Raw genomic sequence first — 26,056 nt, 5'->3', positions numbered from 1 at the left:
CTTTCAAAGAAAGCACAGAGTTGATGGTATCCCTAAATAAGGCTAGAAGCCTTACATATTGAAGAAAGAAACAAACAAAACCAGCAAGTCAGCACAGTTAAGCGGTGGGAGGGCAGAGAGGAGAGTGGAGCAAAAACCTGTGCAGCAGTTCCCACAGGCCAGGGGCTGGGGTGGAAGGGACTCACCAGGACCCCCCCTAGCAGTGCCACTAGATGTTACTTACCCATTCAGTCACTGCGCGAAAGAGATAGTGCAACCCTGACTGTCTGCTCAGAGTCTGCAGCAAATGTCCACCCCTGACCATCCTTGGGTCCCCATCTTCTGAGGGTGCATGTACTTACTTCCTGAGCTCTCTTTGGTGGGCTAGTGTATACAGGAGCTTGGGTGAGAGTTGAAAAGCCAAAGATGTCGGTCTTGGCTTAAACATTTGTTCAGCATCAACCACACCAAAGATCATCCATGTGTATGTAAAATTAGTCTCAAATGAGGCCACTTACCACATCCACTGCCTCAACTCCTACCATCTCTTGCCTAGATTACAGCAAGAGCCTCCTCTTTGGTTCTCTGTCCCCACTCCCCTCCCTTCACAGCAGTCAGGGGGAGTCCTTTAAATCCTGAGTCAGTTCACACCAGTCTGCTCCAAACCCTGCATTTGTTCCCCATTTTGTGCAGATATTAAGCCCAGCTCCTTACGATGGCCTACAAGGCTCTATATTATCTGCCTGTATCTCCCCCTGCTCACTAACCCCAACTCCTACCCCCTTCCCCTTGGCTTCCCCTGTTCCAGCCATGCCGGCCTCCTTGCTGCTCCCTAAATACACCAAACATTCCTCCTGCCTTTGCACCTACCTCTTTCTCTGGAATGTTCTTCCCCTAGATATCTACATGACTTGCTCCTTCACTTCTTTCAGGTCTGCTCAAGTGTCACTTCCTCAGCGAGGTCTTCTCTAAACAGCCCATTTAAAATCTTATGTACACATATCTGCCTTATCCCCTTACTTTTCCTCGTGTCACTCATCACCGCACTACAAGGGAAGCTCGTGCAGACTTCGCTAGCCTACAACGGTACCTGGCACATGGTTTGTACTCAATAAATATTTCTTGAACAAGTGAATGAAAAGTGAATGACATCAACCAAAATCAATGACTACTAAGGCTGAAAGAAATACCTGTCTTTCATTAGTACTCTTGTTCCTGGCTTAATCATTTATTTAACTGTCCTTGATAGATGCATGAAAGAGGTACTCTGACAAAAATCAGGTCTGAAAACGAGAGTGATATAGCCCTGGCGGAGGCCATGACCGCTGCCTGGGAGGCCTCAGAACTCTGCATGCTTCTCCATGATGCCTCAGCCGCCCTCTTAGAAATCCCTGACCCAACTCTTTGAGGCTCACGCCATGTTTATTGCATCTTCAACTCCTTGTTTGCTGCATCTATTTACCTCAGGTCCCTAAGGATCTAGCTCAGGCTCCCCATCCTCCTGTTTCTAATCCTGCTGTCGGGGAGTTCCCTGGAGGTCCTGTGGTTAGGACTCCACGCTTCCACCGTAGGGGGCACGGGTTTGATCCCTAGTTAGGGAACTAAGATCCCACGTGCCGTGCAGTGCAACCAAAAAGAAATCTATCTATCTATCTATCTATAGATATAGGTACAGATATATAGATATGTAATCCTACGGCCAGCCACCTGGGGGCTTCCAGCACTTACTCAACAGGTCAGCCTCTCAGGTCCTTGACTCCACGGACTCCAACAATCTCATCTCCATCTCAGTTCAGACACTCACCTCCAGGACCACACACTGTCCTCCCATTGCGGCCTATGCAGCCGCAAGCATTTAAACTCTCCACTTCTCTGTTTGAGCTGCTGAGTGATGCTAGAAAACAACTGTGACAAGCAGCTTGCAGCTTGCAGCTTGCAGTGCTCCTGCAAATTCAGGTTCTGACCTCAATCAGGAACTCTGCCGTTGCTCAGAGGCCCTTCCTTGTGTTCTCAGTCGGCTCACTCTCCCGTCTTCTCAGTGGCTGCTGCAAACCGTCTTCATTCTTCCCAAGCTCCTGTCCCCTGACTTCCCCCTTATACTCAGCAGACCACTCTGCCTACCATGTAATGAGCAATCGAGGTCACCAGGTGCTAATCACTTTATTCCACCATCATCCCAAACCATCTCCATCTGCCCTACCCGTTCCTTTTTCCTTTCTGTCCCAGAAGACAAGGGATCCCTATTGCTGGCCAAGGCTAAGCTTGGCATCCCTTCCCCCTACTCTTTCAGGATCCCCTGTAGCTTACTTCACCTGCCCCCTCGTGAGCCACCTTATGCTCTACTGGCTTTGTCCATTGGCATCCTAAGACTTCTCACTCCTACAGCAACCTTCACCTGCTTTTCTTCAGAGCCAAGAAAGAGCAGTCCACACCCACTCCTCTCCTTCCTCACCTCCAATTTATTCTCCAGCCCACCTCAGCTGAGCTTCTGCCGCCCTCCCCACCACCACCACAGACAATTGCTGAGATGAAGGGCACCAAATCGCTACAAAATAGACCCTTTTCTTTGCTCTCAGCTTACTGGCTCTCCGTGCTGTTAATGCTATCTCCTCCCTCCTGGGGAGTCTCCTTAGCTGTCCTCTTACCCAATAGCCCTCTCTCAGACCTCTCTTCTTCCAGCAGCTTATAAGGATGGGTACTTCCTGAGACTTTGATTTTGACCTTCTGTTGCTCTTTATACCTTTATGTATAAAGGCTTCATTCCAATCAAGGCTTCCATCCCACCGCTACACTCTTGTCTCTAAGCCTTAGTTTCCAGCCCCAGATCTCTTTTACTCTGCTAAACTCCAGTCTGGTACATCCAGCTGCTGGCTGGACATCTCCATTTGGGTATCTTCAGGCAGCTCAAAGTCAAGCCAGTCAATACCCAAGTCATCCTCCCCAAAAACCTGCTCTTCTGCCCACCATATTCTCTGTCTTGGTGAATGGCACCAACTGCTGTCTATTCACTGTAATTCAGAAATATCAAGGCAACCTTTAATCCTCTTGCCCTGATCTCTAAGTCTTAATGATTCTACCTTCTCAGCGATGATCATACGCATCTTCCCACTTCATTAATTCAGGACTCCATCACTGCTCATCAAATTAGTCAAACAGAAGAACTCAGCTCCTGGCCCTTCCCCAATCCTGCTTCCATTGGGCTGCCAGCATCATCTTCCTAAAACCCAGATCTGACCACATCACTCCCCTGCTTTAAATCCTTCGGTGACTCTGGACAGTACTTGCCACAGGGCACTGAAATTAGTTTACTGGTTTCTCTCCTTCAGGTTGCTGTAAGCAACTCGGGGTCACATGCCATTTCTCTGTGCCTAGCACAATGCCTGGCACATAGCAGGTGCTTAATAAACATTTGAGTGGAAGGATTCCAAGCCCATCAGGTGCTGCCTGAATGTGTTAACAGCCAAGCAGGGCAGTGGTTAAGAGCAGAGGCTTCAGACAGGCAGACTTGGCAGGTCTGAGTGCCAGCACTACCAACCTTCAGCTATTTGGCCTGGGGAATATTTCTTCCTTTTTGTCAGCCTCAGTTTCCTCAACTGTTAAATGGGAATACCTCCACCTACCTTACAGAGAATGGGACAATGCTCCTAAAGGACTCAGCACAGTGCCTGACACAGAGAAGCACTCAATAAATGGTTGCCATTATTATTATTAATGACAGCAACCATTAGTTAAACCTCAAGGTTAGAAAAGAACCCCAGAATTTTAATGCTAGAACCACTGGGGCTCCAAGAAACAAACTGACCATCACAAATTTAGTAAGTGGCAAGATCAAACTTAAAACCTAGTATCAATACAACAATAAAATGCTGTTATGGGCTGTTTGGTGGACTTGCCCTTAATTACAGGGTAAATGAAAGAGCACTGTGAGCAATAACACGTAGACTGTAGACGTAGGATATTCATAAATGCACTTGGCATATTGCATACATGGGAATTTGTGTCTCTAAACTTGGACTTGTGCTAATGTGCTTTGGGGTAAGTTCATAATTACAGTGCTGTTCATCTTTCCTATCGTCAGCTGTAACCATCTGTTAAACTAGGAATCAAATGATTCCTTTAGAGCCTTGGCTCGATCAGTGGTTCTTTTTTTTTTCTTTTGGCCACACCGTGTGACTAATGGGATCTTAGTTCCCCGACCAGGGATTGAACCCATGACCTCGACAGTGAGAGTGCAGAGTCCAGTGGTTAACGGGACTGCCAGGGAACTCCCTCAGTCAGTGGTTCTTAAGGGTAGAGAGAATGGCAGTGCTATCACCTGAAATTTCAAAGTACATCCCCCCTTACCCTTCTGAGAATCACTTTGTTTCATGAAATTTTAAGATCAGTAATGTGTTTGGCATGATACACTTCTCACACTCATTTCCCTTTATCATTCTCACCTGCAGAAGGGGGTCTTGGCATTAGAAAACATTATGCTATGAAAAGAATGCTATTGGAAGAGCATGTGTTTTATTACACGTATGCTCCACTCTGAAGAGCCTTAATACCCAAGGCATAACAGGACTGGCTGATTGCTATTTCCATAGTAATCTGCAATGGGGCTTATCTGTCATCAGTTGGATGAAGCCTGGGAACAGAGGGGCAGAGAAAGAGGGGATTAAAGTACAGGGATCCCCAGGACTTCCCTGGTGGTGCAGTGGTTAAGAATCTACCTGTGAATGCAGGGGACATGGGTTTGAGCCCTGGTCCAGGAAGATCCCACATGCCGCGGAGCAACTAAGCCTGTGCTCTGGAGCCCACGGGCCACAACTACTGAAGCCTGCGCGCCTAGAGCCCGTGCTCCGCAACAAGCAGCCACCCCAATGAGAAGCCCGTGCACCACAATGAAGAGTAGCCCCCACTCACAGCAACAAAGACCCAATGCAGCCAAAAATAAATAAATAAATAAATAAATTTATTAAAAATATAATAATAAAGTACAGGGATCCCCAGGCACCTTGCAGGGTGAGCTGGGCTCTGCCCAGGAAGTGTGATAAGAGAAAAGAGTAAGAAAATGTCTGCAAGGTCCTCTGGTCTCCAGGTTCTTCCTGGTGAGCTAAAGTGAGACTGAGCTCTTCCCAATGCTGGACTGAGGGCACCTGAGTGGCGGGTGAAGTGGAGCATAAAAGCCAGTTGCTACTCACATGGATGGACCTAGAGATTATCACACTAAGTGAAGTAAGCCAGAAAGAGAAAGACGAATACCATATGCTATCACTTACATGTGGAATCTAAACTATGACACAAATGAACTTATCTATGAAACAGAAACAGATTCAGAATAGAGAACAGACTTGTGGTTGCCAAGGGGAAGCGGAGTGGGGATGGATTAGCAAATGCAAACTGTTATATATAGCATGGATAAAAAACAAGGTCCTACTGTATAGCACAGGGAACTATATTCAATATCCTGCGATAAATTACAATGGAAAACAGTATGAAAAAGAATGCATATATACATGCATAACTGAATCACTTTGCTGTACAGCAGAAATTAACACAACACTGTAAATCAACTATACTTCAGTGGAATAAATTACAAAGCCAGGTACTCTAAAACATGAACTCAAAGGAGAATTTTCCACATATATTCTACTTTACTGATCACAATGTAAGACTCGCCTTCATTTCAATTAAGACTTGTATCCCCACTTTTTGGTGTAGCCTTTCTAGATTACTCCCACTTAGAGGTGTGTAAGGATGCCTAGCACCTCTTTGTGAAGTGTCATGGACACTACATATGTTGGGTTCAACAGGAACCAACTTGCTCAGAGCTCAACAGCTGCCTATGCAAGCAGATCCTGTAGCGCAGGACACAACAGCAAGACCACGTCTGGGGTCCGATTTGGCTGCAGGAAATTCCCTTCTGTAGGCAGGCATGACTGTGACTCTGGCCCCTGGAGCCAAACTAGCCACTCAGGAGGGCACAAGCCTTGGTGTATACATGGAGTCTGCGTTCTCTCAAGACAGAGTGCAGTGATCCCAGACACAAGGTCAGACCTGTGACCCACCTTCCCAACATGAGGGTGTATACCACCGAGGAAGAGCTGGCAGAAGCGACCAGGCTGGCGTCATGAAGCACCCTTCCTCCCTGGCTCCATCCCTCCCGCACGCCCGCTCTCTGAGTCACTCTCCTGGTCACATACCCTCTGTGTGAGGGTGTTCGCATGGCTTGGGGTGTCACTTTAGGTGACTCATTGATTTGTGGTAGGGTCGAGGACAAGGCAGCAGAGCACATGGGCTACACACAAAGGCTTGGTCAGCGCTTCTTGATGACTTTCAGCAAACCAGGGCCCAGTTAGTGTCATTCACACAGACCCTGGACCCCCTATCAGAATTATAGCTCTACAGGATCCCGTGACAAAGCTATTTAACGTGAAGTTATAAAGAAAACATCACACAATTGTTTTTCCTTTATAAAAATTTATCAAGGGAATAATTTGAGTTTTAAAAGGCTTGGTTTAGCAAAGTAAAAGACTAAAAACCATTAAAACACTTTGAATTCTTCTTTAACCTTCCAAGTGGGGTCTAAATTAAATAAATCCTCTATCACTTTAGGAAAGAGGCTGCTTTCCTAAATCCAAAAAATTGATTTCCAAGTCACTCTCTCTTACCTCTACTGCCTTGTAACCCTAAGAACTAAACCTCACCAGGGATGGCTCCTCTGGAAGTCAAGGTGGAAAGAACAGGTCATATCCCAACACAGACTGGATGTAGACTCTGAGCCAAAAAAAAGTCTGAGAGAAACTGTGATCATACAAGTTATCATCCAGCAGTATACTTTTGGAAAGTTCAACACAGTGCTGCTAATTACTTGAGAACAAAAGGCATAAAATGAGACATATGGTCACTCTAGTGATAAGGCAGTTTGGGAAACTACACTTCCCAGTATGCCCTGCCCCTTGAAAGTCAAAAGGCTTTCCCAGGAGCAAAGCATCCTGGGACCCATGGTTAGCACCATTTAAGAGGTAAACAGCCTATAGGGCTGGGTTCTGACATGGAGCCTTCCTCCTTCCAGGGAACACTTAACAACACCTGAGGTGAAATTTTAATGGATATTAAGTCTGGGGTGGAGCCTCACTCTCCCCAACAACTCTAGTTTCCAAAGGTGTAGAGCTGGTAGAGCTGTCCACTGGTCCACTGCCCTGTTCTCCTGGGTGTGGTGCTGCCTCTGCCTCCCCACATCACCAGTGTCCCCACTGGCACTTGTCTTTTGGGGGATTCTGGGCCAGGTGCTGTTCCCACTCAACTTCAACCAACTTGTACAGCTCCATGGTGGCCTGAGCATCTTCCACAGAGGAATGTCCGCTTTTGCCAACCTGATAGAAGGAAGAAAAGGGAGGAAGAAAAGAACATGAAGCTATAAGAGACTGTTTCTTCCCTTCCCAACTGGCTCCCTCCAACCCACTGATGCTGCTGCTGCTGCTGCTGCAGTTAGCGGGCTACAAAGGTAGACCTCTGGTGAGGCCCTACTCCTTATCTAATTTCAGGGGTTCAACTCCTATGCTACTGTCTGCCTCAATCCTTTCTGTAGCGACATGTACATACCACATTGTTCTACATCCTTCTGTAGAGGCAGAACAAACCAGATCACAGACAGGCCTTCTGAGTCTTCCACATTCCCCAGTTCCTTAACTGATCTGTATATGACATGTGTCCACAGCCTCATGCCAGGCAGGCCATCCCCTCTTTGACTGCCAAACATATGAAATACATAAGAGCCTCTTGCATCCACTACGTGGTCTTTTAGACCACCACAACTACCTGCTTTCTACTTTTCTTAGTTAGGGTTTTATCCCCACTTTCAGGCTTTTTTCCTTTTCCAAGTATCCTTTGGAACACTCTGTGAGGTAGAGAACAGGAATAGTTATCCCTATGTAGAGATGGACCCCTCTGCCCAAAGCTCTTCCCATCAGAGCATCCCATCCAGATCTCTCTACAACCAGAGGAATTTGAGGGTCAGAGCCTGGAGAAAGGCAGCAGGAGAGCCTTCAGTGTCCAGGCCAGAGGTCTGGCAGCATTTGGGAAGATGCTACCTGGATGTCCCGGCTCAGCAGCTTCTTGGTGAGATGCTTCAGAGACATGGTTGCATTCTCTGGGCAGTCGGCCTTACGGTTGAGGAGGGGGATATGGGAGGTGTCTCGGGTGAGGGACTTAGGGTGAAAATACTGAAGGGCTTTGAAGTCATTGTGGATGGCATGCCCCACCACTATCTTCCCTGTGAGAATCTTCAAGATCTGAAACAGGCATGGGAGAAGAGGTGGTGAGGAACAGCATTCAAAGATGTAGCCCCTGCATCCTCAAAGCCCAACATGGCTGTTTAAGTCCTTCTAGGTCCTTTTCACCAATTGCCCACCTACCTCATCCTTGAAATGCCCTCTTCCACAAGTTTTCTTTCACCTACATCTATCTCCTCTCCCCAAGGTAAAAGTAGATATTTTCTATGGTGTAACCCTGTTTGGATTTACATCACCAGTGGCACCTTATCTTCACATTAATTTCTACCCCAATGTGATGTTCATGTAACTACCTAGTTCAGTCCTGGCTTGATACCTGAAGTTCTTTAACCATGATCATTATGTTGGCCTTAGACATAGGCTGGGACCAATGTTGTTAAAGATGGGCTCCAGGAAGGTACTGGAAGCCCCAAATTATATGCAAATAGATATGCATATGTTTGCCTTTTTTTCGGGGGGGGCGGGATCCATGGCTTTCATCAGATTCTCAAAGAGCCTACAAGCCATAAAAGATTAAGAATTGGGAGTTCCTTGGCAGTCTAGTGGTTAGCACCCGGCACTCTCACTGCCTGATGCCGGGGTTTAATCCCTGGTTAGGGAACTAAGATCCTGCAAGCTGTGAGGCACAGCGCCCCACCTCAAAAAAGAAAAAGATTAAGAATCATTTATAGACTAAGGCTGCAGAGGGAAGTGATCAAGTGCCCATGCTTATGCTGCTTTAACAAGAAATCAGTCCCGGCGCTTCATAGCTCCTCCTGCTCATAACCAGAGGGTATTTACCAGCTGGTCAGGAACCTTATTCACACCATTCTTGGAACCAAATAATTTCTCACCATTTCAGAATCTTAAAGCATAAGGACATACTGCCAATGAGGATAACTAAAGAATATGTCATGAGCTCTGAAGGCCATTACCAAAATGGGGTTCCAAACAGATTGTGAACAAGAGCAACAGGCCTGGAATCAATGCCTGACCTCCCAATGGGATGCCTTGGAAGGGAAAAGACTCATTTGAATGTACCTTAGTCTCATACCCCAGCTTGGGCACTGGTTTTTATGATGAAAGCCAGATACAGTCCAATCAACTTGGTATTTAGCTGCTCCTAACTGCACCTGCAGTTTACTCACCACTAACACCTTTACTTCGCATTAATTTTGACATATAGCCTGCCTTAAAGCTAAGTGGATTTGCTGTTTCAGGCCCACCCCATCTTCTGCCTCTCCCAAGCCTTTGCTCAGCTATGCCCCTGGTGCACAGGATGTTCTTCAACTCTTCAAGTTCTTTCTAAAATCCAGCTGTTCCACCTCTGATGAAATTCCTCCAACTGACTGCTCTGGCATATGAGGAATTATTGGAACAGTGTGTGTCTAGAGAAGGCAAAGAATGTGGAGCTGAAATTACAAAGAAGTGGACCAAAGGCGCCCTCTGGAGGCCTTCCAAGACCAGCAGGCTCCCTTCCCCTTCACATTTACCAGCTCACCCTCCTTTCCTGTTCATTTGCTGTGCCTCCAGTATTCAGCGTAGGACTTACAGTGGCTAGGTTTGCTCAGTGAGTGAGATGAGAACCCCAACATACCAGCCCAGTGTCTTTTATCCCCTCCACTGCAGGCTACCTGTTCCAGTTATACAAATATGCCCCAGCTCCTTCTGTCAATGTTCTGCCTTCTCCTACCACCAATTTTCCACATTGCCACAGGCTATTTCTGGCTTGGGAAGCCCTCTCCACCTCTCTATTCTCAACCCTAGACCCCACCTCTACAAGGCATTCTCAAATTGAGCCCTTTACCCCTGGCACTCATGCCTGTTGCTCTGTCCATCACTGGCTGTTATTTCTCTAGCAGATTCCCGGTTCTCCAGATGAGGATTCCACTTGGGACCTAAAAGATCTTAACTAATAAAGTTCGTTACACCAGCTAACTGTAACTTTCCAGACTCTCACCACTCCTTATCCCAACAGAAAGCCTTCTTCACCTGCTACTCCACCCACTCCATCCCTCCCTCCACAATCCTTCGGCACCTTCCCAGGGTGATATTCTTTGCAGAAAAATGATTTGGACCCCTCCCCACCCACCCCGCTGCTACCACCATCTCCCATGCCTCTCACCTGGCTCCGAGCAATCTTGAAGGGTGTAGCATTCACCATGTGCTGCTTCCGGATACCACTCCATCTGGTCCGGTAGTCCACAATGTGGCAGGGGGGAAGGATGTACTCATCATAAAGCACATCCCCGCTGTAGCTGACAATGCTACATCGAGCCAAGGAACTGACATGCCCCTTGGGTCCTGTGCCCACCATCTCACAGTCAATTGCCACCATCTTCGTTGGCATCTTCTGGGATGCTCCAGGGTATTTATTCTCTGAGTGAGCTTGGGCGGAGATCTGTGGGGCAGTCTTCTGAGGAGGGTTCTTCTGGAAGCCCTTCTTCTGGGGGCAAATTGGGAGGCTCTTGATCTTTGGTAGGGCACTCTGGAACTCCCCCAGCAAATCTACTTTAGCCACAACAGAACCAGCTTTCTGTGAAGGAGCAGGGGTCAGCCAAGGCACTGCAGCTTTCTTGTCCAGGGACTGCTCTGACCCACTGCTGGAAGCAGCAGTCTTCTTTTTTGGAAGGGGAGGGGCCTTCCAAGTGCCATCCACCTTGGGAGTGTCCCCTTTCTTTGAAGGTTCTGAGTGCAACTTAGGGACCTTGCTAGGGGGCTGCTGCTTCTTATTCAGAAAGCCTTTCTGTTCCAAGAGCCGCCGCTTCTTGACAAATTTTTGGTGCTTGGCGTTGCCTTCTAATGCCTTTCTGGGGGGAGGTTCGCCAAAATCCAGATTGAGGAGTAAGGTAGACATGATGACGGTGGATGGCGGGAGAACAGTTGGGAAAAACAGCTTACCAATGAGAGGATGGACAACTCATCCTCTGCTGAATCCCATAGGCCAACATCTGGAGGTTTGTAGTATACCCTGGGGAAGAAAATGATCCTGATAACGGAGTCCATAGGCCTGGAAACCAGTAAGATAAGACCCATCTCCGTAGGGCTTAAAGAAGAGAGGAAAGACATCAGAGTAACCTCTCAGATAACGTGAAATGTGAAATGATGGAAGGAGGACTTCCTTTTGAACCAGGAAGCCTGGGTTCCAGGGAAGCCCCACAATTCTCCAGCAGTATGGTATCAGGAAGGCCATTTCCCCTCTCTAGATCTCAGTCTCATTTGTAAACTGAGGGGGTTGCAGGGCCAACCAGCTGAAACTCTTGTGATCTGGAACGCCAGAATAGGTGAGCTCTATCATGCAGGAAAGGAACGTCTAAGTATGCTCGAAGGCAGTCACAGGTTTGGCATAGTTGACCTCTGAATTACCCAGGCATCCCCAGCGCGGGTCCCAAGGACAGAGATAGAAATTCAGGCACCCATTTCCCTCATCTCCACGTGGGGGAAATCTCCACATGCAGCTCACTCAAGACCTTCTCCCAAGAAAGGACCTTTGACAACACATATTAGCGGAGGGGAAAACCGAGGCTGGGGACAGCACACTCTGGCCGTCCACGCCACGTAGCCAGCTTCCCACCCTCACACACCTACCTCCCAGATGGGCCCAGCTAAGACCGGAAGCGCCAGGAGCCGGATGCGGAAATTGGCGCGCGTATGCGAGGCCCGAGCCGGCAGGCTAGCGGATTGGAACGCACCGGAGGCCGGGCCCGCGTACCCACAGCGCCCCTGCCTCCGGGAGCGAGGCCAGGGATTCCTAGTGTGTGAGAAGCGGCAGCGGCAGCGGCGGCGGCGGTGGCGGCGGCGGCGGCGGCGGCGGCGGCGGCGGCGGCGGCGTGGGTGGGGGCGGGGGCGGGATGCGCTCCCCGGCCCTTCTAGCCCAGCGGAGGTACAATTCGAAGGTGTGAGGAGGCCGCTACAAACCGGCACTACAGCGTGCCGGAGGCCCCGGCCCTCACTTCCGTTAAAAGAGGGAAGTGTATGGGAAGGGGCGGGATCTGGAGGCGGGACCTGGAACTTGGCCCGCCACACTCCGTGAGGTGGGCGCCGCGGCACGCCTCTGTGGCGTCACTGCGCTGGCACCGCCTCCCGGTTTGCGTCCAATGCTGACAGCTTCGGTCTGTGGGACGTCGCGGCTTGTGACGTCAGGAGGGCGCCTCAAGTCTTCACCCCCAACCTGGAATCCCGGAAAGGCAGCGTCTGGGACCGGGTTCTGAGCGCTTTCTTCCGGTCCTGCAGAGCTGAGCCAAGCACGGGTCCCGGACCCGCGTAGTCCTGACCCAGGTTCCCGCCTCACTGCATTCTCCCTCCCCGCGCCACCGGCTGGGCCCCGAAATGCCGGGGGTCTCTGCCCGGGGCCTCTCTCACGAAGCGAGGAGGCAGCTAGCTGTGAACCTCACCCGGGTCGTGACGCTCTACCGTTCCATCCTGGACGCCTACATCATTGTGAGGCCACAGGGTTGTGGGTGGGGTGCTCCTGGTTATGTGGGTGGCTCCCTAGCCACGACAGGGGAAGAATGTAGAGTTAGCTTCTGATCTCTTTTCTAATATGTTTCTTCAGTCTTTTGTCTGTACAAGAAAGGGTTAAAGCTGGGGCAGCCCCCCCCTTCTTTTTCTTTCAGATGACCTAAATATTAATAGTTTTAGCATCTAGGTTGTTTTTCTAACCCTCTCAAGTCCAAAGTAATAAAACGCATGGACATTTGAGCCATGCTGCTGCAGCACGTTTAACTCTCCCAGAAACATGTGAGGTGTTTCGAGAACACACATGTTCATTCATTCAAGCTTTGAATAAATTCCTGGCTTTGCAGTGTAATGGACAATTCCAACTTTGGAGTTGACAGACTTGGACTAGAATCCTGCCTCCCCTACTGTGTTAACCTTAGGCATAAAAAAAAAAACCCATTCCTCCTAGCCTCAGTTCCTGAGCGGTAAAATGGATCTCTTTTTGAAGGATCATTGTGAAGAATAAATGAGATGATGTATAAATGGCACCAACATCCACCGAATTGTTCAGCTCCCAAACCCAGAAGCCATCCTCGATTCAGCTCTTTTCTTCATTGATCTACGATCCAGCCCTTCAACAAGTCCTATTGGCTCAACTTCCAGAATAGATACCAAATTCACCCATTTGTCTCCATTGCCATTGCTACCACCCTAGGACAAGCCAGCATCATCTCTCTCCTGGACTACTTCCTAACTGATCTCTGTGTTTGCTTCCTCTCCTCCATACCCAGTTCTTCACAAAACAGTCAGATTAATCTTTTAAAAATGTAAATTTCACCAGGACACTTCCTTGCTTCTTAGGTACTTTGATGAAATCATAATTCTTTACCATTACCTATAAAACCCTACATGATCTGTCCCCTGCTCTCTTTTAAACCCCATCACATTTCATTCTCTCCCACATTCACTGTACTACACTGGGCCTTTGCACTTACTGATCTGCCTGGAATGTTTCTCCTCCACAGAAAGGCAATTGAGTAGGGTGGTTAAGAGCAAAAACTCTAGAGTCAAATTGGTTTCAAATCCCAGCTGTGCCACTTACTAGCTTTTTGCCTTAGAATACTTAATTGCTGTACTTTGGTTTCCTTATCTGTAAAATGGGGGATAAAAATAGTACTATCTCATAGGGTAATTGTGAGGATTATATGCATTAATATACGTAAAATGTTTCAGACAGTGCTTGGCATATTATAGTATTCTGTAAGTGTTTGCTCTTACCTGAATTTTAAAAAATTGAGATAGAATTGACATTTTAGTTTCAGGTGTATAATATAGTGATTTGTATATATTATGAAATGATTACAGTAAGTCTAGTTAATATCCATCACCGTACATAGCTACATTTTTTTCTTGTGATGAGAACTTTTAAGATCTACTCTCAGCAACTTTCAAGTATACAATACTTTCAAGTATACAATACAGTATTATTTACTATAGTCACTATGGTGTACATTACATCTCCATGACATTTATTTTGTAACTGGAAGTTTGTACCTTTTGACCCTCCTCACCCATTTTACCCACCCCCACCCCCTGCCTCTGGCAACCACTGCCTGAATTTTTTTACATGTGCTGTTTCCTGTTCATCATTCAAGTCTCAGCTGAAGTGTCACCTTCTCAGACAAGTCTTCCCTCATTGCTCTATCTAAAATAGTACTTTCTCAAACTGTCCATTGTTACTGTTTCATTAGTGTTTTATTGTCTATGTGGCATTTGATGTTATCTGAAATAATTTTTTAAAATGTAAGCTCTGTAAGAGCAAGGATCTTGTCTGTCTGCTTCATTGTTTGTATCCCCTGAGCCTAGGATAGAACTTGGTGCCTAACCAAAGCTCCAGAATTTGTGTTGAATAAATGACTGAATAAAAATACATTCTGGCAGGGAATTCCCTGGTGGTCCAGTGGTTAGGACTCGGCACTTTCACTGCCGAGAGCCTGGGTTCAATCCCTGGTCGGGGAACTAAGATCTCACAAACCACGCAGTTCGCCAAAAAAAACCCCACAAAACCCAACATTCTGACATATGTAATGTCTGGCACATCTAATGGTAGGTTACTAGATGGTAACACTAATACTGGGTGTCAGTCACTGTGGTGTTGAAGATGCAGATGTGAAGCCACCATCCCTGCCCTTTAGTTGAGTGGAGGAAACAGACACATAAATAAGTGGGGACACTGCTAAAAGGAGAGGTGTGTCCAAAATGCAATTTGGGCTCAGAGGAAGGAGGGGGAGGCTAGAGCAGGCTTCAGAGAAGAGATGACAGCCAATGAGTAGAGGTGCCTGTTAGTTGCAGCCAGTGGCCATGTGTTGAGTGGGGCGGGGAAGAATGGGAAGAGTAGTAGCCTGTTGATTGCTTCTCCCTTTCCCCTACAGGAATTTTTCACAGACAACCTATGGGGCACACTCCCTTGCTCATGGCAGGAAGCCCTGGATGGACTGAACCCGCCACAGCTGGCCACACTGCTGCTGGGGATGCCTGGGGAAGGGGAAGTGGCCAGGTATGGGCAAGAGGGCACCTGTGTTGGGGTACTTGGTGCTGAGCCCTGCAGGGAGCCATTGCTCAGAGTCTCACAAGGGCTTCCTGGGTTGTAAACTTGCACACTCAGGATGCAATGGGACTATTCACTGGGGCCTGGGTGGGCTATCTCAGGTACAGGTCGGTGTGGCCACTCACCCTGCTGGCCCTGAAGTCCACAGCCTATGCCCTGGCTTTTACCCGGACGCCTGGGTTTCAGACCCCCTCAGAGTTCCTGGAGAACCCCAGCCAGAGTTCCCGACTGACAGCTCCATTCCGGAAACATGTCAGGCCCAAGAAGCAGCATGAGATTCGGAGGCTGGGAGAGGTGAGGAGATGGCTGGGGTACAGGTGGTATCTGGGAGCCTGGGGACTCAAGCCTATGGGTTACAAAGGTGTGGGCACTTTATATCACCTGCAGGACCAGAGCCCCTAGAAGGTCCCTTCCTTGTCAGATACACTATAATCATATCTTCATCCTTTTGCTGGGTTGTTTGGTGGCTATATTTGAATCACTGGCTTAATCTTGTCCTGATAACTTTCACAATCTGCTCATGGCTTCACAGCAGGGCTCTTGTTCTGTGGCGGAGACTGAATCACCAGCCTGAGAGGAGCAAAGACAGTAGCCTGAGCCTGGGGTCAGCACACCCCATTTTGGTTTCCATGTCTCTTGTCTCTTCCCTCTACCCATCTTCCTCTGCCATCTTCAGCTCCTCCACCCTCATTATGGGTGTTTGCCCTGGGAGCCAACACCAATGGCAGGAGACCTTTGTTCCCTCCTCTTTCAGCTGGTGAAGAAGCTGAGTGACCTCACAGGCTGCACCCAAGTTGTGGATGTAGGCTCAGGCCAGGTGAGCCAGACCCCTAATATTCTGGTTTTTTGTCGGGATAGAACAGCTGGAAGACAGGTTATCGGGCCACAGGCCCAGGGAGGCAGGTGCTAAGGAGTGGTAGAAGCAAGCTGTGCAGAATTTAAGCCTTCTGGGGGCCTAGGACCCAGGCATCCAAACCACAGACAGGGAGGGGGACAGTGGAGAGGACACTGAACGGGGCTGTCTCCACCCTCCCTCTCGGGACTCCAGGGCCATCTCTCCCGCTTCATGTCCCTGGGGCTGGGGCTGATGGTGAAGAGCATTGAAGGGGATCAGAGACTGGTGGAGAGAGCCCAGCGCCTAGACCAGGAGCTCCTGCAGGCTCTGCAGAAAGAGGAGAAGAGGAACCCACAGGTAGACCAGCCCTTCCTGCAGCCAGGACCGTGAGAGCAGGGTCTGCTTGGCTGGAATTGGGCACCATGGCTAATTCCCTCTTTTAGGTTTCTCAGCTTGACATGGCGTGTCCCTATTTCTGCTACCCCTTTCCCAAGGTCCCTCCTTCACCAAAACCTCCTCATATCTTAAAGGCACCTTCTAGTTAAAAAGTGCTTTCCACACCGATACGTCCTTCTCACAGCCACCTGTAAAAAGTGGCCAATCAAATGAGGAAGCTCAGACGAAAAGACCTGCAATTACTAATAACAGATCCAGAATCTATCCCACCTCCTGATTTAAAGTTCCACTTTCTCCTCTGCCCCAGTTTCTCCCCCACTTTCCTCCTTGGGAAGGAACTTAGAGGACAGACCATTCCTGTGGCTTGAGGTGGCACGGGGACGGGAAGCCGGCTTCCCATCTGCCTCTGTTCTGTCCTGCCCCCACAGGTGGTCCACACTGGCCCTCGCCACTGCCCCCACCACGTGGTTAGGTGGGTAGACCCCACGGCCCTGTGTGAGGAGCTTCTGCTTCCACTGGAGAACTCACCTCAGAGTGAGGCCCGCTTGCTGCTGACAGGCCTCCATGCCTGTGGGGATCTGAGTGTTGCCTTGCTGAGGCACTTCTGCCGCCCTGAGGTGGCGGCCCTGGCCTCAGTGGGCTGCTGTTACATGAAGCTGAGTGACCCCGGTGGCTACCCACTGAGTCAGTGGGTGGCTGGGCTGCCCGGCCGTGAACTGCCCTACAGGCTACGGGAGGGGGCCTGCCACGCCCTGGAGGAATACGCTGAGCGGCTGCAGAAAGCAGGCCCTGGCCTCCGAACCCACTGCTACCGGGCAGCACTGGAGACGGTCATCCGGCGTGCCCGGCCCGAGCTCCGTCGGCCAGGCGTGCAGGGGATCCCCAGGGTCCACGAGCTCAAGATTGAAGAGTGAGGCTGGGGAGTTGGGAGGGCGTGAGGAGGGGGGCATCACCTACTGGAGGTATGATTCCCCTCCCACCCTCAACTGTTTAGCATGTCCTGAAGAAAATCTAAATGTGCCGGGAGGAGGGGAGGGATTTTGAGTTCTGAAGCAGCTTCAAACTTTCTTTAAAAGGCAGTTGTCACTCTTTTATCAAGTTTTTGAAATGCTAAAAATATGGCCAAATAATTGGACAGATTTGGCTGAAAATAAATTTTTGGATCGATTTGCCATTGGACAGACAGCTCACAGCCAGAAAAACATTTTAAAAAATGCCTTAGGGTGGCAAATCTATTACAGCTGGAATTGAATTAGGAATGGACAGTTTGAATGGGGGAGGAGGGTTCTAAAACCAAACTGAGTGCTGTCTGTGGCTGACCCCACAGATACGTGCAGCGGGGGCTACAGCGGGTGGGGCTTGACCCCCACCTGCCGCTGAATCTCGCTGCCCTTCGGGCCCACCAGGCCCAGGAGAACCGTGTGGTGGCCTTCTTCAGCCTGGCCCTGCTGCTGGCCCCGCTGGTGGAGACACTGATTCTACTGGACCGGCTGCTCTACCTTCAGGAGCAGGGTGAGGGTGGCCAAAGCAGGGACCCAGGGCCAGAGGGGCTGGAGTTCTAGGGCTCTCCTTCAGCCCCGGCCCCTGCACCTGCTAGGACTAGGTTCCTTGCTGTGGTGATTCTCAGACCAGCTGCTTCAGAGTCAGATGGGGGAAGGGGAACTTGTTAATGCAAATTCCTACTGAATCTGCCTGTGGTGGTACCTCCCTGAGGTGCATTTTAAGCCAGCATCCCAGGCACTGAGAACCTACGATGTGCTGCAGACTGCCTCCTCCCAAGTCAGTGTCTCGGGCACTCATGTTCCTGGAGAGAGCTGGGTCTCCTTAGACCCCCTGGAGCCTCCCCCATGGGGAAAAGGGGCTATGCCTACAGGCTAAGCAGGAAGTGGCTAAGAGTTTGTTCCATTTCTCCCCTTCTGAGTAGCCCTGCCTTTCTCATAGGCTTCCATGCTGAGCTCCTGCCCATCTTCAGCCCTGAACTCTCTCCGAGAAACCTGGTTCTGGTGGCCACCAAAAGGCCTCTGGGTGAGACCTTCTCTGTTCTGGAGACTGAAGACAGCTGACACAGCCTGAGGAAGGGCATATCTCAGACCCCATCTGAAACTGCCAGGTACCACACTGGGTGGCGGGAGTCTTCACCCACCTCCTCAGCCAGAGAACCAGCATCCTCCGTGGAATCCTGGTTCCCTACAAACCTTCAGCTTCATACCCTTTCTCTCCCTCTGTGTTATGTAACACTATGCAAAAAGTTATTTTTAATTTATTAAAAAATTGAAATCTTTACTTCTCTATCATTTCTATTAAGTATAGAAAAGGACAGACATGCACCCTCCCTACCGAATCCTGCAGAGGTGCTAAATTAGGTCTCACATCCCCAATCCCCACTGTCTTCCCTAACAGGTAGCACCTTGTTACTCAGAGGTCTCCATGGAGGGAAGCTGTCTCTCCCTTAGATCTCCGTCCCAGAATCTGCAGGCCCTGCCCTTTGGGAGGACCACCTTAAGGCTGGCTAACTTCTATCCAGGTTTTGTCATAACATCAGGACAGATGCTCCCTCCCTCAGTCCTTGAAACAGGGGTTAGGGGTGCCAGTCTACCAAAGGACAGCAGCTGCACACAGAGGACCCAAGGCTCTTTATTAGAGTCTGAAGAAGAGGTGGCCCCAACCTTCAAGGTTAAGACAAGGAGGGGAGAAGCAGCTCTCCCCAGACTCAATACCAATAGACTTTCTTATGTCTCCGAGTCTCCTGGATCCCCATCGCCTCCATCACCTCCTCCTCCAGTGTCTTTAGACTGGGCACATAGGTTTTTTCTAGAGCATCTTCCACTGATGTGTCTTTGGGGCCACCTATTGAGCCAGAGAAAAGAAGATGGGTGGGAGGGCTTCTTAACATCCCTTACTCCCACTCCTCCCACCCCCGACTTCTTGCCGCCCCACCCAGCCTCACCAATCCATGTTTCAGGGACGATGCCGTCAGCTCTGGGAAATTCAGGTTTAGGGATAATTCTTCCTGATCTTCTGGAGATTCGTACCCGCTCTCCTGCCTCAGTGAATCTCCACTCCACCTCAGTGGGTTTCCTAGGGGATAGAAGAAGTGAGGCCAGCCAGGGAGTTAGGTCTCCCTCCTATGTTCCAACCCGAAAGTCAATGACTAAGAACACTAAGGTCACCATCTTGTTTCTCTGCTACCCCTGCACTGGGGTTTTCTATGGGGGGTCATGGATGGCCCCTCTCAATTTTCAGCACATCCAACCCACCATTCCCTTTGGATAAACATGGTCAACAGCTGTGTGGACTCAGAGGGCAAGAAACCCTCTGATCAGAGCCCCATGTGCTTGCCTGTCCACAGGATCCACAAGTTTGACCTGGTTGTGGAGCAAGGGTGCTTCGCTGGGGATCATGGTTCCCCGGTAATCCACGGTCTTGCCAACATAGCGATAATGCTGTCCAAAAGAGGAGGGGGCTATCAGAACCCAGGAGGTGAGAAGGGGGCTTGTCTACCACAACTCAGAGCATTCAAGTTGAAAAGTAGAAGGTTCAGTTGTCTCACCATCCCCTCAGCCAGTCTCTGGCCTCCCTGTGCTGCTCTTAGTGGACAGGGACGGATGGCACAGGCTTCCTGAGCATCGCCATCCTCACTCTTCACTTACCGTATTGAGCCCCTCCACGACCACCCAGTTTCGCTGCCGGATAACTTGAACCACTTTGCCTTGCTTCCCAGCATCCTTGCCCTCTAGGATCTCTACCTGTGGGAAGAGATGACTGTCAGGGAGGGAGATCCTTGCCCAGGAGCACCCCGCCACCCTACCCCATCTGAGCTTCTCACCCTGTCCCCACAGAACAGATGCCAGTCTTCATCAGAGATAGGTTCCACAGCCACCCGGCGCCGCCTAGTCCCTGGAGGGTTCTTCTTCTTGTCTGACAAGGAGCCTGGGCGGCTCATCCCATAGCGGTAATTGGGAGGCAGAGTGACCTTGGATGCCAAGGCCAGCAGAGCAGAGAGCCGCATGGCTGGAGAGTGTGAGAAATCCCCTGGCCAGTGAAAGACCCAGAAATCTTCCTAGTCAGCTCTGGGGTAGGACAGAAAGAAAGGGGCAAAGAAACAAGGGAAGCAACATTTTCTTAAGCACTTACTTCATGGCTCAATGGACTTGACCTTACTGAATCCTCACAAGATATTATCTTCGCTTTACAGATGACGATAGAGACTCAGAGAAGTTAAGTGACCTGTCAATGGTCATAAGGCTACTATGTGGGAGAATCAGCATTCAAAGCCACATATATCTGACTTCAAAGTCCAAAAATTCATTGAGGCCAGGGACCATGTTATCTAGATCACCCTTGAATCCAGCAGATCCCAGCAGGGCTTTGCATGTAGTAGGTACTCAATAAAAAGTTATTTAATAAATGCACCAACAGCAAGATGGAAAGAAAACAAGTAATGGACAAAACACTGGCGTAAAGCCAAAAAGCAGTCGGTTATAAGGTAAAACAAACAGGTGGCAGAGATAAAAACTGGGATTAAAATGTCCCTACAAAATGTCCAATTCCTAATCTCAATCAGGAAATAACCACTTCTCCCTAAGACAGTTTCTTTTCTAAAGGAAAAGGACCCAGAGCCAGACTCTAGGATTATAGGGTCCTACATTTCCAAACTAAGTATGTACTCTAAGCCTCCCAATTTTGGATAATGGACTAAACCAATGGGGCGGTGAGACAACTGAGGGCAAAAATAATAAGTGCTTCAGTTTGCTGAGCACTTGCTACCTTCCAGTTGCCAGGCCAAGTGCTTTCCTGTATCATCTCATTTAAGCCCAAGGACAACTGATGAAGGAGGTACCATTAACCTTGTTTCATAGCTAAGAATAAAGCCTAACTTCAAAGTACAATTAAAGTGCACTCTTAATGACATTAAAAGCTCTGGACTGGGAATCAGACGACCTGGGTTCTAGTCCCCGCTCCACCATCAACTTATTCTGTGACCCTAGGCAACTTGACTTCTGAGCTTCAGTTTCATCATCCATAAAAGTTTACAGGGTTGTTTCTGTCATTCGAGTTATTTTTAACATTTTAACAAAGCAAGGTACAGAATCATGTGGATAGTATCCTTTTTTGGGTAAATTAAAAAATATGTATTCTATCACAGACATAAATATTTACAAGAAGGCAACAGGGAACAAATAAAGTACTTGTTTTGGAGATGAGGAAGTTTGGGAGGGCTATTACTTTCCATCTTGTTCCTTTCCAAAACGTTTGCATTTTCTAACCACGTACCTTTAAAATAATACATCAACTGGTTTATCTGAACAGTGAGATATCAGGTCATTTTTCTTCTCTATACTTCTCAATATGGAAAAGACCTAATATTATTTTTAATTAATGCTGGATGAGTGTTAAGGGCCTTGGTGTTCCCATTGAGAATCAAAAAATGCTTAGGGAGCACTACTATGTGACAGGTCTAATGCTGGGAACTTCACTATTCCCAGCATTTGATCTTCACACTGCTCTCCGCGGGAGGTTGACAGGAGACGAGGAAACCAAGGCCCTTAGAGCTGGTGACTTGCCCTAGTTCATGACTTGATAGAAGCAGAATTCTCTGGCGGTCCAGTGCTTAAGACTTTGCGCTTCCACTGAAGGACTGTAGGGGGCACGGGTTCCAACCCTGGTGGGGGAACTAAGATTCCGCAGGCCGCGCCGTGCGGCCCCCAAAAAAGACAATTTTAAGACCCGAGACTCCTGCGTGATTGCTGCAAGACGTCCCTTAACCTCAGCTATTCAAGATCTGAAGCTCTGGGCAGAGATCCCAGAAGCCAGCCCCCTAGATGTTTTCCTTTTTTCCCTCCAAACCCTGGAGAGGCTGGTGCTCTTCCGCCGTGGGGCTTTCATGGCGCGCTCTGGGGCGCCGTGCTAGGCAGTGAGGTAGAGCGTCTGCTTCCTCAGACCCCGGCTCCAAAGGCCCCGCCGGCCCCATCTTAGGTACGGGTGATGTCCATCCCCCAGCAGTCTTCAGCAACCACCCGCTCCGCTCCGAGCTTCCGAAGCAGGGAGACCTCGGACGAAGCGACTGAGCCATGCCAGGGTAAAAGAAGGCTCCTCCCGCTCCCGCTCCCGGACCAGCCCAGAGCTGCCAAAACGTCCGGGCCACGCTGTTCTTTCTCACCTCCGCTTCCCGCTGAGCCCCGGAGCCTCCGCCAGTCCCTTCTGCACGTGGGACCTAAGCCCCGCCCCACCGCGTCCGCCGGCTTTCTGGGAAAAGTAGTCTAATGGTACGATGGACGCGCAACAACGATCATCTAGCCTCTCTGCATGCTGGGAGTTGTAGTCCGCTGCTGCAAAGCAAGCGAGAAACAGGAAATTTGGCCTTGTAGGAAATCTAGGAAGCCTAAGAGCACCGTGAAGCACGTCGGGAATTGAAGGCAAAGCGGAATATGCTATCGCGCCTGGCACATTCCTGCACGTGCTCTGCGTGGAGGCCGCTGGGAATTGTAGTTACTAGAGACGACGGCTCCATTTTCTAGGTGATTGCGGCTTCTTCAAAGCAGAGGGCCTCGCTTTCTAGTGAGGCTACAGTCAATACTCTCCCCGCCCGCCCTCTGCTGGAGGGAGCCAAGGCAGTGAAGAAAGTGTCATAGGCTTTCTAAACTAAGGGATGAAACGTCGGCCCTTCCAATGCCAGTCAATGATCTAGTCACAAAATGTCAGACTGAAAGAAACCTCAGAGAGGATCTAATCCATCCATTCCACTTAATTCAGGAGTATTGGGAGGATTCCATGCTATCAACCTTCCCGACCCTCATCACGTTATCAGTAGCGGGCATCCCTGGCTTTGCCCTTGAGGGTCAAAGTTGTTTCTACAACCAGCCCCAACACCCTAACTTCCCTGGCCATCGTGAGCTGTGACTGATACCGTCACCTCCCACAACCTACTTCTTCTTCTTTTTAAAAATATTTATTTATTTATTTTGGCTGCACCGTGTCTCAGTTGCAGCACGTGGGATCTTCGTTGCGGCATGTGGAGTTCTTAGTTGTGGCATGCATGCGGGATCTAGTTCCCTGACCAGGGATCGAACCCAGGTCCCCTGCACTGGAAGCGGGGAGTCTTTCCCATTGGACCACCAGGGAAGTCCCACACCCTACTTCTTGTGCAAACTTAAAAAAAACTTTCCCAGGTGCTTATGGGGGAAACTGTGTTAAACAGTGGCTGGGCAGAAGTAGAACTGGGCACCGTATTCTGTGACTTTGCCCTCATGTAGAATTTTAGATATCTCTAACAGACTGAGAATGGAGAAGGCTGGCACACCTTACCTCAATCTGAAAAGTGGATTTGGAAATCATTTGCATTCCCTTTCCCATTCCCCTGCACCGTCAGTTAACCAATACACCCCCAAAGAATCAGTCAAAATCCAATGTAGTAATCAATGGGTTTTATTTTCCTAGAACTGAAATCATCTACGGTTCTCAGAGCTAAACTTCCAAAGCTACAGTCAGCAATTTTTCATCAGAGCCCAAGGGAGGGGGGCAAGGGTGAAAGAGACAAGAGACGGAAGAGCCAAACAGACCACTAGAAAGAGGTTGGGAGAGGGCGCTTATTTCCCTCTGGCCTCTCAGTGGGTTACAAATTGGATCTGGTGACAACACTGAGGGCACCAGGTGAGGGTATGTGGATGGGAAATGACACCAGAAGGAACACCAAAGCCCCAACTACAACAAGAAAAGTCATCAAGCCCCAAACAGAAGGGGAGCCTCCAAGTGCACCTCAGAAATGGGGGCAACAGTGGGGAAGAAAGGAGCAGAGTGGGGGGCACACAAAGGGATGGGGGGGGTCTTTAAAATTTTTTTTTTGTAATTTTCTTTTATTAAAAACATTTCCTAAAAAAGGTGTCTTTTCCTTTATGTCTGGGTGATGTATGTGACTGTAGGCTGGCCTTCAGCACTGTGGGGGGAGGGAAAAGGGCAGCTAAGGGTCTCCCCAGGGCATCCCATCTCTGGCCTGAGGTCTATAAAGGTGGATGGATACTCCTCAACACTCCCATAGGAGCTGGGTGAAGTTAACCCTTCAGATCTCAGGTCCTTGACCCAAAGAACTTGGAAGACCCCAAATCTTTTGATGATAAACTGTAACTCCCATAACACCCAGGGTTGGCATAAGAGAATGGGCATTGTCAACCATCAAGGATTTATTGAAGGGAGCCCCTCTCCCGCACGCTGTCCCACTTTCCCTGAATCCAGGCAGCTGGGAGAACAGGTGTGGGAGGAACGGACAGGATGCCATCCTCTTGCCCACTCCCCCACCCCAATTTGAAGATTGCCCCTCCCAGGCCCCAGAAGCCCACCGTGCTACTTATACTCCATCGCTTCCACTCATAGCCCTGATCCCAACCAACCCAGAGGTCTAGAATGCCCGGGGAAGGGCGAGAGGGGTGTCAGAAGATGGAAATAGCCAGTCCAGGCCCTAACAAATACACTGGGAAACAGCTCCAGGCAGGGAGGGACACAGTGGCCTCATCTCATCCCACAGAGCAGAAGACATGGACCTGACTCAGGTCACAGGGGTGTGGGGACATGGAGGTGAGGGCCAGGTGGCCTGCCCCATCCGGGTCAATCTCCAGGGTCTGAGCTCAGAAGGGGGAGAGTGAGTTGGGGTGGGGAAGGGGTTCCCAGTTTGCAGGCCATGGCCAGTTTCCCCAGTAGCACCCAGACAGCAGCAGGAACGGGGCGGGGGCTCCTCTTGAAACATTGGTGGCTACAGGCTGCAGGGGAGGGTTGGAGGGGAGAAGGGTTAATGGTGTGGCCTTGGCCTGGCCGGGCCCCAGCCAGTGCCGGCCTCCTGCGAGAGCCCACCCTGCCTCCCTGGAGGCTGACTGCTACAGGCCCTCCTCCTCCTCCTCTCAGCAGGTGGCTGGGCCCTCCCAGCCCAGCTGCCAAGGGGCAGGGGGCTCACTCACCTCTCGTGGTCTCTGATGCCCGGGGCCTCAGCATCTTCCTTGGCAGCCTCTTCCTCCTCCTCCTCCTCTTCCTCCTCCTGAGGAGGCCCCCGGCCAGAGCCCGGCTCCGAGGGGGTGCTGTTCTCCGCCTCCACTGGAACGGGCCTCTCACCCTCCAAGGTGGCCCCTTCCTTCTCCTCCCCTTCGGGGTCTTCTGTCTCCTTGGGACGTTTGGGGGAGTCCTGGGCAGGGTTAGCAGAGACGAGGTGGGCTGAGGCTAGAGAGGGAGGACACCGGCCTCCCCCTCCTTTCCCCAGAGGCTCTCCTTCCTAGGCAGACCCACAGTCCTCCAGCCCTCTGCTAGCTGAGAGGTCTCCTGTGTCCCACCTTCTCAGCAAGGGACTCCCCAAGACTAGGGGCTGAGTCTGTCTCTCAGACGGGCACTCCCTGAAAAAGTCCTAACTTCCCTCCTCAGACTAGGAGCCTTGCTCCGGGGCCCCAGGTAGGGGACAGTTACCTCCAGCAGGTCTCCCGCTCTCCTCTTCAGCGCCCCCTTCTCATTCTTCTCCTTGGTCGGCTCATCAATGACCAGCTTCCCTTCCTCATCACTGCTACCTTC

The 26,056-nt window shown here is 49.9% G+C and overlaps 4 protein-coding genes and 1 non-coding gene across 5 annotated transcripts in view; 2 read left to right on the top strand and 3 right to left on the bottom strand.

Annotated features, from left to right (window-relative positions):
• Window positions 1–6,424: 6,424 nt before the first annotated feature.
• On the bottom strand, window positions 6,425–11,332 carry ISG20L2 (interferon stimulated exonuclease gene 20 like 2). The gene is made up of 3 exons (XM_007457878.1): window positions 10,360–11,332; window positions 8,055–8,255; window positions 6,425–7,337 (listed from the first exon to the last, which is right to left on the bottom strand). Exons 1-3 carry the CDS (start codon window positions 11,089–11,091, stop codon window positions 7,203–7,205), a joined length of 1,068 nt encoding a protein of 355 aa, XP_007457940.1. The 5' UTR covers window positions 11,092–11,332; the 3' UTR covers window positions 6,425–7,202.
• A 1,016-nt stretch (window positions 11,333–12,348) lies between these two features.
• On the top strand, window positions 12,349–18,794 carry METTL25B (methyltransferase like 25B). Its single transcript, XM_007457877.1, has 8 exons — window positions 12,349–12,674; window positions 15,107–15,231; window positions 15,384–15,576; window positions 16,037–16,099; window positions 16,331–16,474; window positions 16,942–17,423; window positions 17,841–18,025; window positions 18,455–18,794. The coding sequence occupies exons 1-8, from the start codon at window positions 12,564–12,566 to the stop codon at window positions 18,574–18,576; spliced, it is 1,425 nt and encodes a 474-aa protein (XP_007457939.1). The 5' UTR covers window positions 12,349–12,563; the 3' UTR covers window positions 18,577–18,794.
• On the top strand, window positions 14,621–14,693 carry TRNAE-UUC (transfer RNA glutamic acid (anticodon UUC)). Its single transcript has one exon. It is a non-coding gene; the product is annotated as a tRNA-Glu (tRNA).
• A 337-nt stretch (window positions 18,795–19,131) lies between the features above and the next one.
• On the bottom strand, window positions 19,132–22,729 carry MRPL24 (mitochondrial ribosomal protein L24). Its single transcript, XM_007457876.1, has 6 exons — window positions 22,674–22,729; window positions 20,340–20,583; window positions 20,164–20,259; window positions 19,853–19,956; window positions 19,461–19,591; window positions 19,132–19,360 (listed from the first exon to the last, which is right to left on the bottom strand). The coding sequence occupies exons 2-6, from the start codon at window positions 20,520–20,522 to the stop codon at window positions 19,224–19,226; spliced, it is 651 nt and encodes a 216-aa protein (XP_007457938.1). The 5' UTR covers window positions 20,523–20,583; window positions 22,674–22,729; the 3' UTR covers window positions 19,132–19,223.
• A 2,725-nt stretch (window positions 22,730–25,454) lies between these two features.
• HDGF (heparin binding growth factor) overlaps window positions 25,455–26,056 on the bottom strand; it is a 23,710-nt gene continuing 23,108 nt past the window's right edge. Inside the window, exons 4-5 of the mRNA XM_007457875.1 lie at window positions 25,955–26,056; window positions 25,455–25,679 (exon numbers count right to left, since the gene is read on the bottom strand). The exon at window positions 25,955–26,056 is cut by the window's right edge and continues 78 nt beyond it. Of these exons, the coding sequence (XP_007457937.1) occupies window positions 25,455–25,679; window positions 25,955–26,056 (327 nt within the window). The remainder of the gene's footprint in view (window positions 25,680–25,954) is intronic.

The sequence above is a fragment of the Lipotes vexillifer genome, unplaced genomic scaffold, assembly GCF_000442215.2.
Source record: "Lipotes vexillifer unplaced genomic scaffold, Lipotes_vexillifer_v1.1 scaffold238, whole genome shotgun sequence".
Taxonomy (NCBI): Eukaryota; Metazoa; Chordata; class Mammalia; order Artiodactyla; family Lipotidae; genus Lipotes; species Lipotes vexillifer.
This window is presented reverse-complemented; position numbering and strand designations above follow the sequence as displayed.

What these genes read in the sequence shown, in the direction of transcription:
- MRPL24 (XM_007457876.1), bottom strand. Translation starts at nt 20,522, where the DNA reads ATGCGGCTCTCTGCTCTGCTGGCCTTGGCATCCAAGGTCACTCTGCCT. An exon ending in ATCTGTTCTGTGGGGACAGG is followed by an intron (nt 20,260 to 20,339) that starts GTGAGAAGCTCA and finishes CTCTTCCCACAG; the next exon opens with GTAGAGATCCTAGAGGGCAA. An exon ending in CTTGTGGATCCTGTGGACAG is followed by an intron (nt 19,592 to 19,852) that starts GCAAGCACATGG and finishes TCTATCCCCTAG; the next exon opens with GAAACCCACTGAGGTGGAGT.
- METTL25B (XM_007457877.1), top strand. Translation starts at nt 12,564, where the DNA reads ATGCCGGGGGTCTCTGCCCGGGGCCTCTCTCACGAAGCGAGGAGGCAG. An exon ending in GGGGAAGGGGAAGTGGCCAG is followed by an intron (nt 15,232 to 15,383) that starts GTATGGGCAAGA and finishes GGGCTATCTCAG; the next exon opens with GTACAGGTCGGTGTGGCCAC. An exon ending in CACGAGCTCAAGATTGAAGA is followed by an intron (nt 17,424 to 17,840) that starts GTGAGGCTGGGG and finishes CTGACCCCACAG; the next exon opens with ATACGTGCAGCGGGGGCTAC.
- ISG20L2 (XM_007457878.1), bottom strand. Translation starts at nt 11,091, where the DNA reads ATGTCTACCTTACTCCTCAATCTGGATTTTGGCGAACCTCCCCCCAGA. An exon ending in TCAAGATTGCTCGGAGCCAG is followed by an intron (nt 8,256 to 10,359) that starts GTGAGAGGCATG and finishes TGCCTGTTTCAG; the next exon opens with ATCTTGAAGATTCTCACAGG. An exon ending in TGCTGAGCCGGGACATCCAG is followed by an intron (nt 7,338 to 8,054) that starts GTAGCATCTTCC and finishes TCCTTCTATCAG; the next exon opens with GTTGGCAAAAGCGGACATTC.